At 38.6% G+C, this 12,628-nt stretch overlaps 1 protein-coding gene across 1 annotated transcript in view; it reads left to right on the top strand.

The window, feature by feature from the left end:
• The window catches only part of RNGTT (RNA guanylyltransferase and 5'-phosphatase), a 221,505-nt gene that overhangs the window by 57,527 nt on the left and 151,350 nt on the right, over positions 1-12,628 (top strand). The window contains exon 9 of the mRNA XM_029223623.1: positions 7,075-7,210. Within this exon, the coding sequence (XP_029079456.1) occupies positions 7,075-7,210 (136 nt within the window). The remainder of the gene's footprint in view (positions 1-7,074; positions 7,211-12,628) is intronic.

The raw sequence follows: 12,628 nt of genomic DNA, 5'->3' as shown, positions 1-12,628 counted from the left end.
CAGGAACACTTGGAATAGGAAGCCACCACTGGCACTTGGTGACGGTGCCTCTGCTGTCGCTCCGAATCATTTTTAATCTATTCCTGTGCCTCACTGTCTCTCAAGTTAAAAGTTCTGGGAAGGGAGCATTTGGTTGTCTGACTTAGACCCTATTTCCAGCCTGCTAGAGACAGGGATAGAGAAAATCTGGGCCTTTTGGTTTCCAATGTAAAAATGAAAAGATCCATGTCCGTATCCTGTCTGTCACTTCTCCCCAACGAAACTGAACAGTGACTGCTTCCTCCTCCTGTGCTCCACGGCTCAGCAAATGAAGTGCACTCATTCCTCCTGCCAGAAGCTTGGGAGTCCTCCTCGACTTCTTCTGCCCCTCAGCCCCGTAGCCAGTCAAGAGCACACTATCCTGTCAGTCTGCCTCTTACACGTTTTGAATTTATCCGCTTACCTCTAAGTTATTATTGCCACTGTAGTCCCACTTGGAGTACCATAAAAGCCTCATAATTTCTCTGGTCTACAGATCGGTTCCTATCCTATAGGAGTATACATTATGTGGAGGTGAACTTTGAAAAGTGCAGATCAGATTGTGCTGTTAGTTTGCTAAAAGCCTTTCAGTGGGCTGCTGTTTCTCTACCTGCTCTTCCTCAGCTCCCGTTCCACCCTTTTAAACTGTGATGAGGGACTCCGCAAACTGCATTTCTCCGATTCCCTTGCCAGCTTGCCTCTTGTTGGGTTTTGCCATGGGGAGCACGTAGGAATTTGGAAGGTGAGAGAAGCGACTTCTCTTGTTTCTACTTTCTTTACCCCTCCAGCCGCCAGCGACAACTCTTACTCCGTTCCCAGCTTCTTTTGGCACTCCCAGCACCAACCGCACTGCTCCCTCTCAGAGGTGCCAGCTTCTGGAGGGTGCATCGTAGGCAAATGAGTGCCGCTTGCATTTCCTCACCCACTAGGCTGTTTGAGCATCCTCCCTTCTGTGCTTCCTCTGTAGAGATTGAAACTTGAGGTGCTGTGCTCCTCTCCTTAGAGGTCCAGGTCTTAGCCATTTGGTGCCACCTCCTTAGAGGTTTGAGCCCTGAGCTCCGTGGACCCCCACCCCCGCCTTCCAGGCCCCGCACTGCCCATCCTCCAAGCTCCTGGCCTCTGATAACACGCCTCTTCCGTTTTGTTCCACAGCCCTTTAGGTGGTAGTGCTTCCTGCAGTCACTCATCTCTTGTTATCTTCATCTTCCCTTGTTAACTTTTTCAGCTTTCCAATATCTTTGTAACCAGTTTCCTGTATTACATATCTTGGGTTTGAATTACCCATTATGGTTTCTGTTTGTCTCATGCAAGGGGTTTTCCACTTTCTAGAATAAAGAGAAAAAGAGTTTTCATGAATCACTAAGTCCTTGAGTACTTCTCTAGACTTAAGCCATGCCATTTCCCTCTTTCTCTCTATGCTTCTGTATTCTGAATTTTTTGTTGCCAAAACACGCACCTTCTGTTTTTGTCTCAAGGATATTGCAACTGGTAGACTGTACCAAGCACTGGTTCTCACCACACACCCCATCTCTCCTTCCCTTTTCCCTCCACCCCCAACAGAAGTTGCTGGATTAACTTCTGCACAATGCAGGTGGAGGCAGGATACTGTAGAGGTTGTCGAGATAGATTATTGTCTAGGTTTTAATAACACCTTTGCTATTTTGCCAGCTTTATGGCCTTGGGCAGGTTACTTACTGTGGTTTCAGTTTCCTCATCTGGAATATGGGAACAATAATTTTCCCTACATGGTAAGATTGTTGTAAGGCTTAATTGAGTTAATATAAAGGGCTTTGAACACTGCTCCGTGCATAGCCATTGCTCACTAAGTGATCACAACCTGATGTTATTATCAGCTACGTGAGAATCCCTCTGGGATGCCTTTCCTGATATCTGAACTCTGACAGATTCTGCCTTTTGTATGCTCCTGTAGTGCCTAGTACTTCACCTTGTCAATACTTATTATGTTTGGGATTATTTGTTTAATGTCTTGTTTTCTTGCTAAGGGTACAAATTATATGAAGTTAGATGAAGAACCTGTGCTGTTCATTGTTATATTTCTAGCATCTGTGCCTGATAACTCGTTGGCCCTTTAGTAAATATTTAAGAAAATTAACTGGTTAATTATTTAAAATAAAAAACCATAGTGAGTTTGATAGGAATTGGTACAAGAGATGGTGGTGAAATGAATCAATTTAAATGATCAACTTTTCTGTTTTTATTACCCACTATGAATGCTTTATAATAGGAGAGGAGAAATACCTGCTAATTTTGAAGCTGCTGTGGTATATGACCATCGAGGTTTAACATCCCATCTTATTTTATTGCCAAAGGAAAAAACATTTCTCAGACTCTGATTAGACTATATTTCTATTTTTTCTTTTTTCTGTAGCTTTAATATTTTTCCCCCTACCTTGTAAAAGCAATTTGAGCTTACTTCTAAAATTTCTTAAAAGTACAAAAAAATATAATAAGAAAAGCAAATATTATTGATAATTCCGCATAGAGATGACAATTCTCTGGTGTAGGCTTTCCTGTCTATTTTACTATTCATACAGAGTTTTATCTCCCTACCCCTCATAGTCATACATTCTGATTTTTAACTTGCTTTTTCTTCATTTAATATATTGTGGATCTCTTTCCATATTAATGAATATTGGTGATAAATTTAAATTATAAGATGTTTAAAGATTATTTTACCCTCAGACTACTATTGGGAATGTGAGTTAAAACTCTAAGGTGGTATTAGTTACCAATATTTTGTTTTTAATCAGTTTTCCTCTTTAATTATGTGCTTCCTGAATTGTATTAATGTATAATTGGTGGTTTTACTTGATTAGCTATCTCACATCTCAGTGACTGCAGCTTTTCTAGTCAAGCTGGAAAACCAGTATTTAAAGTAAAGCAGTTTACACGGAAATTCCCTGGTGGTACAGTGGTTAGGACTCTGTGCTTTCACTGCTGAGGGCCCAGGGTTTGATTCCTGGTCGTGGACCTGAGATCCTGCAAGCTGTGCAGTGCAGAGCAGTGATAAATAAATAAATAAATAAAAGCAGTTTATAAATTTGGCTCTTCTGTTTTTTATATGGTTTGGTATATATACTTCAATATAAAAAGTGAATCAATGCTTTAATTCAGTGAAACTTCTGTACTTTTGTCTTTTTTTTTTTTTTTTTTTTGCGGTACACGGGCCTCTCACTGTTGTGGCCTCTCCTGTTGCGGAGCACAGGCTCCGGACGCGCAGGCTCAGCGGCCATGGCTCACGGGCCCAGCTGCTCCGCGGCATATGGGATCTTCCCGGACCGGGGCACGAACCCGTGTCCCCTGCATCGGCAGGCGGACTCTCAACCACTGCGCCACCAGGGAAGCCCTGTATTTTTGTCTTTTAATGAGAATGTATATAATACAAATAATTTGGTAATTCTGTATATTAAATTTGCAGTTGAGGTTATTTCCACATTCCTTACCTTTCTTCCCTAACAGGAAATAGCTTCTTATTTTTCATGGGTATCACGTAACAAAAGTACATGTGATTCGGAATGATTGGAGTTCAAACCAAAAATCACATTCCAGAAACTTCTGTTCCAAAGCCTGAAAATTTATATGTGCAGAAGAATCTCTGAATACCAACTGCTAAATAATTTCTCTGATATCTCTGCATATGTAAGCTGAGTTTCCCATGAGCAATCCTTTATAATGAATTCCATCTTCTAATGCCTTTCCTTCCTTGGTCTTTTAAATCTGTTTATGCATAAATATACATAGATAGTATTTTCTTTTAATTGATATTCCACTTGAAGTAAAAAGAAAAGTCTGATAGTAAGATATGTATGCATTCATATATATATATATATATCTCTCTCAAATAAGTGTGTTAAAAAATGAATAGAGAATAATTATGACAGAAAAAGCAGAATGTACCAGCACCCTGGGATTTAATAATTATTCTATTTGAACATTATATTTAATTCTGAGCTTCTGGGCAGCCAGTGAAAAGGGAAATATTATTTCTGTTGTCATCTTATGATCAGAAGAGGGAAACCATTTCTTTATTTTTTGTTTTTGGCTGTGTTGGGTCTTCATTGCTGCATGCGGGCTTTCTCTAGTTGTGGTGAGTGGGGGCTACTCTTCATTGTGGTGCGTGGGCTTCTCATTGTGGTGGCTTCTCTTGTTGTGGAGCATGGGCTCTAGGTGTGTGGGCTTCAGTAGTTGTGGTGCGCAGGCTCAGTAGTTGTGGCTCGCAGGCTCCAGAACTCAGGCTCAGTAGTTGTGGCGCACAGGCTTAGTTGCTCTGCGGCGTATGGGATCTTCCCAGACCAGGGATCGAACCCGTGTCCCCTGCATTGGCAAGCGGATTCTTAACCACTGTGCCACCAGGGAAGTCCTGTTTCTTTTTTCTGAATTCTGAAATTTGTTAGCATAAGCCAGCTTTTCTCACACTGTGAATATAGAATACTAATTCTGGACTTCCCTGGTAGCGCAGTGGTTAAGAATCCGCCTCCCAATGCGGAGGACACGGGTTCGAGCCCTGGTCCAGGAAGATCCCACATGCTGCGGAGCAACTAAGCCCGTGTGCCACAACTACTGAGCCTGCACTCTAGAGCCCGTGAGCCATGACTACTGAGTCTGTGTGCCACAAATACGGCAGCCCATGCGCCTAGAGCCTGTGCTCCGCAGCAAGAGAAGCCACCGCAATGAGAAGCCCGTGCACTGCAACGAAGAGTAGCCCCCGCTCGCTGCAACTAGAGAAAGCCCGCGTGCAGCAACAAAGACCCAACGCAGCCAAAAATAAAAAATGAATAAAATTAAATTAAAAAAAAAAGAAAAGAAAAGAATACTAATTCTGTCGGATATTAACAGATATCAGGATTAAGTTTAGGAAATAATGGGCTAAATAAGATAAACAGACTGTTGTATGTTTTCTTTTTTTTTAAACTGGAGAAAAAGTTTAATAACATGTATACCTCCTATATACATGGGAGAGACCCAGGAAAACTGAGTTACTCCTTCCATGTTTTCTTACAACCTTAAATGTTCCTGATATGTATCTTGACTTTCCCAGAGAAAGATACAGTGTTTCCCTAATTTATTTTGCCATGAAATCCTAAAAGTAAATAATAAGCTTTGCAAAATGCTGACCTAGGTCCTTAAACAACATGATGGATTGTGTCTTCAGTACCATTTTTGCAGAAGGTATCACAGGCTTTTTATTTGCCCTATTCTTTTTTTTTTTTTTTTTGGCCAGTCAGCACGGCATGCGGGATCTTAGTTCCCCAACCAGGGATCAAACCCATGTCCCCTGCAGTAGAAGTGCAGAGTCTCAACCACTGGACCGCCAAGGAAGTCCTTATTTGCCCTATTCTTATGTTGATTTAAATTCTCTCTGAAATACCACGCAGGGCAAGGTTGACTTCTTCAAGAAGACTAGACTCTCCCTATCTACTAGGATTTGTCACTTTTGGAAAGCATGTGCAGGAGAGCTTTGGGAACTAAGTATTCCTGTTGTCTGCCAACCTGCTGGCCCGCAGTTGGTCTGACTTTCTCAGATGCACAGTCAGTCCAGACTGAGGCTGATTTTCTTTTTCCAAGTGCAACCTGAGTCTTCACAATCCCCATCTCCTAAGGATACAGCTCTTTCAATACATAGCAAGGGCCCGAGTCCTTCACCTCCTCTCCGGGGGCCTGCTACGACTAATTATTTTGAAAACACTAGTAACAGCATGCTTCCAATCCAGTCCCCAAATGTCAGCCCCTTTGGTCTGCCTTGCTGCTCTTCAGCCTGTTGTCACACACTTCTGTTACCTTAATCAGCCCTCCCATTTCTCCTCGTCCGTCCTGAACATGTCTCTCTGTTTTTTAGAACAGTTGTTTATGGGAAACAAATTGTCCTCTTTATTAGCCGCCATGTACTACATTTGCTTCCGTCTCTTTGTTGAACGTTTCTTCTGTCCCCCAGCCTTAAGTTGATTTAGCTCTGTCTTTGAGTTGCTGCTTTTTTTTTTCTGACCTACCTCATGGGTAGGAAATTAGGCAGATGGTCCGCATTCTCCTCTATTCTCAGTGGTACATCCAGACTGTTAGTCTTCCAGTGTTTCATTTAACAACAAACAAGACAACACAGTGATTCTTCTGTTCCTTTGAGGCTCATGACTTTTAACTTTCTAACTTATTGCTGTCAGATTTCTCTCATTCTTTGAAGAGTTTGGTACCTGGGTATGGTCTCCATTTTCATCCCAAATCTTGCTATTATCTGTTTGGTAGTATAGCCTGTTGGTCTGTAATTTCCTTGACTTGAATTCATCTGGACTTTATTTTTATATATGGTGTGCAGTAGAGCTCTGTTCTTGATGATCAACTAACTGGGAATCAGTGATAGTAACTCAGCCATTTGGAGGATGACACATTTTAAAGTATATAAATTCCCCCATATATTGATTGGCTAATAAAAATTCTCATGAGCTTGTGTTAAAAAATATTTTAATTTTATAGTAATGAATGAGAGTTGTACCTGAAATGGTGGTATCTGGTTATATCATCACATTAATTCAAAGAGAGAGGTTAGCTGTTTTGCTCACTGTTGTGTGGCAGAAGGAGCATTGGGTACTTTGACGTCTTGCTATTTGCAAATCACTTTCTTTTTTTACTGCAAAGTGGAGAGAGTAATTCCTAATTTGTATAGTTGTTGAGCCAATAAAATTCCGTAATTACATATATGTGTGTTTGTGTGTTTTGTAAACTTTGATGTTTAAGATCTAATAAAAATTAGAGAACCGTTCTCTCCTAAGATGGGTTATAAGGTTGCTCTTGAACATCACATTGTTTCCGTAAAAAGCTTTGATTTCTCTATACCGTATGTTTTTTATAGGAAACAAAAACGTCTTTAAAAAAGATTTTGTTATTTGTGGTACTTTAATTTGAATGATGGTGGAGGGGGGACTCTGGTGAACATTATTCCAGGCAGCTATTGTAAGTGTAAGGAAAAACAATTCAACTGTTATTTCTTACGACTCTATTCTTGAATTTTCCTGTTAATATTATCTTTTTAATGTTTCATTTAAGGTATATGATGTTGATTGATGGCACAAATGAAGTTTTTATGATTGATAGAGATAATTCAGTGTTTCATGTTTCAAATCTGGAATTTCCATTTCGTAAGGATCTCCGCATGCATTTATCAAATACTCTCCTAGATGGGGTAAGTCATATTTTATCTTTTTTTTTAAAAAATCAAACATTGCTGTTTTTCTTTCTTGTGCAAGTAAATCTGTATTTTTAATAATTAAACAGGAAATTTAGAATCAGATCCAGTTTTTTTTTAAAGTTTTTTTTATTGGTGTATAATTGACAGTTAAAAAATTGAATCTAGTTTTTGTTAAGATGTTAAATTCCATTTATCTCTTACCTGCACTTACTGTCACTTGATCATTGACTTAGATACAGAATAAGTGAACAAAATTAAATCTTAATTCTTTTGTTCTTTGTGATTGAAAAAAATTCTTATTGAAAAACTCATTTTATTGTTTTACTTGTCAGTTGAATTTTAATTGAGTGATATGACATATCACATTTTTCCTTGGCTCTTTAGCTATATGAACTAATAGTTCTTGTTGAAAGAGGATCGTGTCTTTGAAAGCAGCCACTTGTACTTTTACATTTGAATTTTGAAAGCTGATAAGAATTTTCCCATTCAGACAATCTATACTTAATAATCATAAAATTGCTTGATTAAAAATATTTTAATTTTCTCCTGTGCAGACAGCTTTCTTCTCCCCAATTCTAAATGTATTCGTTCATTGTAAATAAAAATTAAAATAATACAGAACATTACAAAAAAGCTGGTAAAAATCACCTGAACTCTTAACCATTGGAGTAACTTCTGTTATCATTTTGATGAACATTATTCCAGACTTTTCTCTGTGCCAGAACATTCAGTCTTACATCTGCTCCTGAAGGATTCACATTCATATTAGTAATACTAACTCAGAGCATAGATTCTTAAACAGAATGTCTATCAGAATCTTTTGGGGACTTGGGACCCCTTCCAGTCCCAGTAAGATTCTGAGTACAGGTACCTCTGCCCTGGCTGAAAATGAGTACTTTGGTCAAATATGTACCCACGTGGATAGTTACATAATTTTGCATGAAAAGATTTAAATGTTACATCTGTTTTGTAATTTGTGTTGTTTTCACTTAGCAATGTGTTTTGGACCTTTTTCACATAAAAGTCTGAATGATAGACCACTGTATATGTAAACACTGTAATTTAGGGTTTCCAGACTATCTTGCTTATGAAAATTATAGGGGATGCTTGTTAAAAATATGGCCTATCCCAGTAGCCTATCCTAGACCTAGTGAATTAGACTCTCCCAGGGGTCAAGTTATCTTTATTTTTAATAAGTGCCCAAGTGATTTTAATTAGGCAAGTTTGACAAACAATTCTGTAATTAATTTAGCCAGCCCTCTTTTGGTGGACATTTGGATTTTTTGTATTATAAAACATACCTGTATGCATATCCTTATACCTTTTTCTTTCACAGTTGTGCAGTTTTTTTTTGTTTTTTTTTTTTTTTTGCGGTACGTGGGCCTCTCACTGCTGTGGCCTCTCCCATTGCGGAGCAACAGGCTCCAGACGCGCAGGCTCAGTGGCCATGGCCCACGGGCGCAGCCGCTCTGCGGCATGTGGGATCCTCCCGGACTGGGGCACGAACCCGTGTCCCCTGCATCGGCAGGCCGACTCCCAACCACTGCGCCACCAGGGAAGCCCAATTGTGCAGTTTTATAATTAAGATTCTTAGAAGTGAGATTCTACTTAAAGTAACTGAGGAAAAAAGAACTAAATTGGCACAAATAATTAGGTTTCAGCTTGGCTTGCTTCAGGCTGGATCTGGGGACTCAAGTGATATGGGCCATGCTGTCTTTCTCTCTCTTTCTTTGCTTACTTGTCTGTCTGTTCTCACTCTGCATGAAGGCTCTCTCCATGTGGGAGGCAAGTTGCCTTGCAACCCAAGCAGAAAGGGAACTTTTCTCTCCCAATATCCATATATCAATCCCAGGGAAGATTCCAGAGGGCCTTGCCTAAGTTATACATATATCCAAGGAAGAGAGACAGTGGAGACCAGGGGCTCATAGGTGGCAGTACCACTTGGAGTACAAGAAACGTAGTCCTCCCAAGGCAGGGACAGTAACCTGATACACTGTACTGTGTTCACTATGCTGGATTTGGGGGCATTACCCGTTTTAAACATTGACATGTATAATTGCCACCCTTCTTTCCAGAAAGTTTGAACACATGTATAGTTCAGCCATCCATTTGTAAAGGATCTATGCACTGTCTTATTAAACACTGGGTTTTGAAAATTTTAAATCTTCTAATTTTAAATGACTTTTTCATTTTAGGAGACAGTATAGCATAGTGGTTAAGAGCCCTGACTCTAACTGATGGTGTCTTATTGGCTCCATGAGTTATTGTATGAGGGCCCTAATATCGTTTACTCAGTTTCGTCATCTGTAGTGAAGTTAGGCTAATAACAGTACTTAGGTCTTGGTGCTGTTGTGAAGATTAAGTTGGATAGTTTATATAAAGTGCTAATAATAGTGTCTGGCACATAGTGAAATAAATGTTTACCTCTTAATTTATGTGAATTGTTAAGGAGGTTTAATATTTTTTCACTTCTGTTTTACTGTATTTAGTACAGTACAGAGTTACTATATTTCTTCTGTGAGTTGCCCATTCAGATCTTTCATACATTTTTCTGTTGGGTGTTCATGTTTTTCTTACTGATTTATGAGAAGTTTTTGTCTATTGGGGTATTACTTTATGTCCCATATTTTGAAAAAGTAATATTTTTTCTGGTGTTTTCGGTGGCACAGGTTTAAATTTATGTAGGTAAATTATAAACACCTTGTTTTTTTTAAAAAAAATATTTATTGGAGTATAGTTGATTTACAATGTTGTGTTAGTTTTAGATGTACAGCAAAGTGAATCAGTTATACATATACATAATTCACTCTTCTTTAGATTCTTTTCCATATAGGTTATTACAGAGTACTGAGTAGAGTTCCCTGTGCTATACAGTATGTCCTTATTATCTATTTTATATATAGTAGTTAAACACCTTGGTTTTTAATATTTGGCTTTTGTGTCATTTTAAGAAAGAGATATTTTTACTTCAAAATTATTATAATAGTCCCCTGTTTTTCCTTCTAATACTTTTATGGTTTCATTTACATATTTAAATATTTGATCTATCCACGATACATTTTGGTAAAATGAGTAAGATAGGGATACAGTTTTATTTATTTCCAAATGTCTAAATTGTTACCTCAGCACCAGTCTGCTAATGTATTTTTCCTTTTTAATTAGGTATATCATTTTTATTGTATATGGGATTCCCTTATATCGTTGTTTGTTTCTTGATTCGCTTTCCCATTCCATTAATATTTTGGTCTTTCTGTGGTAGTTTTAGGTTGACTTACAGGCTGTAACTTTAGCATACAATTTAATGTCTGATAGTGCAAGGATATCCAATCTCTTGGCTATTCTGAAGTTTGTCACTTAGATTTTGCTCTCTTTATTTAGCTTTCGGGTGAACAAGGCTATTTGAGAAGTTAGGCTGAATTAGTGTGTTACACTTTATGTGCAAATCTGTACAACAAGAAGCTTGTATTTTTCTCTGCAGAATGATCTCTGGTAGGCTTATCTCCAGACCATTTACCTTTCTGTTTGCTATGTTTGGTTGTGTGGTTTATCTCTTTGCCACACCTTCACTATTTTTCTTTGGAGGGAAAAGGGACTCTACATCTTTCTTATGGCTTCCCACAACTGTAAGTTTCTTTTCTACAGGGATACTGCTCATGTTCTTTAATATTTATTCACTTTTTCAGTATTGAACCTTTTTCACAAGGCAGATTGAATTATATCTGGCTAATAGTCTCTGGAATTTGTATGAGAATGCTTCCTGTCTTAAGATGAAATTTGCGTCTCTGTTTCAGATTTATATCAGTGATATTGGGAAAATAGTGAGTAGCTTGTGAATGTTCATTTAAACTCTCAATGATAGAATTACCCTAATGAAAGCCACATGCATAAAATATGTATTTATTTGTTTAACAGAGGGAGTACCATTTTCCAAGTGACCTGAATGCTTGTTGCCCCAATCCCATGTGCTTTTTAAAAAATTTACCAGGTAAATATTGGAGTGTGCAAGCCAGAAGATGGAAGACTGTGATTGGAGAATGAGATGTTTGAATCAGCCAGTTCTGAGGTATAGTTTTGGGTGATGAGAAGGTTCAGGATGTGACCTAGAGAGAGTGAGAGTTTGAGGTTGTGTGGAGAAGAGCAGTGGGCATGAGATCAAGGAAAATTTTAGATGGGTCATAAGGAGTGATGACAGAAGTCCAGGGAGAGGTTGACTGAGCTGGATATGAAGATTAGAAAGAAGCAAAGAAGGTAGTATAGTTGATTGAGACTGAGTGGCAAATGGAGACTGAGCGAAGAGTAACTATAGAGTCACAGAATTGTCTATACTGTGTACTCTGTGAGGCTACTAGTATTATAAATTTTCATTCCTGTGACGGTGTGCGTGGTAAAATATTTTGACATATATATGTAAACCTTTTAACACATTTGTGCGTGTGCGCGCACGCATGCTGCACGTGCACACACACACCCCCTTGTGGTTGACAGAGCCACTGCATAAGGTTGGAAATATTGCTACTGCACATCTCCAAGGTGTTCCGTTCTTATCGTAGTTGATGTGACAGCTACCCCTGGAGTTGTGCTGTCCATAATCTGCATGGCCAATACAGCAGCTCTGGTAATTGGTTCATGGGAACAGCAAGAACATTTATTTTGGTTTTTGTTACTTTCATTTTATTTAAGATAGTTTTTTAACATCGTAATTCATAAAATAAAAGGAAGAAAAAGACTCAAGTTATAGCATTTGCAAAAGTTTAGTGTAGTTTTTCATTCCTATCATGTACCACACCAGGAGTGCAGGCATTGCTTAGAAGGTTGAGGAGAAGGCCTCACCCTGGAGATATCTTACTTCATTGGGTTGGGACGGAGAATGATAGGTAACGAATGAAACGATAACCCGAAGACTGGCATTTAAAGCAAGTCTTTTGGTTGTTTAGAGGAGAAATGAATTATATCTAGTTAGAAACTAAAGATGGTTTATAGAGGAGTTGGCATTAGATATGGGAAGATTTCTATAGAAAGAGATTTTTGTTGGACATGGGCCAAGGGCATTCCAGGTAGGAAATAATGCTTAAAAATTAGATGCTTAACCACCTGCAGATTTAACTTAGCAGTACTATTTATTTTCACCCCAAACTTGGATAACTGAGAGCAACATAATAGACTCTTGTGAGGTTTTAAAATAGCAGTATGATTCATGATGTCAGTTTACTTGGACCAGAATTATAGTTGCCATATCTGTTTTTCCACTTAGTTAATTAAAACAGTCCTCTGTAGTTTCCTGTTTCTTCTACATTTTCATTTGCAAATTGTTTTTGTAAAATTCCAAATCCAAGAATAACTCAAACTGCCTAATTGTCTGGCTGTCGTACGTGAGCGTTTAAGCTTTTGTTTTGCTCTCTAGATTATGTTCTT

This window comes from Monodon monoceros, unplaced genomic scaffold, assembly GCF_005190385.1.
Source record: "Monodon monoceros isolate NGI ecotype Baffin Bay Population unplaced genomic scaffold, NGI_Narwhal_1 Super_Scaffold_15, whole genome shotgun sequence".
In the NCBI taxonomy this organism is placed as follows: Eukaryota; Metazoa; Chordata; class Mammalia; order Artiodactyla; family Monodontidae; genus Monodon; species Monodon monoceros.
This window is presented reverse-complemented; position numbering and strand designations above follow the sequence as displayed.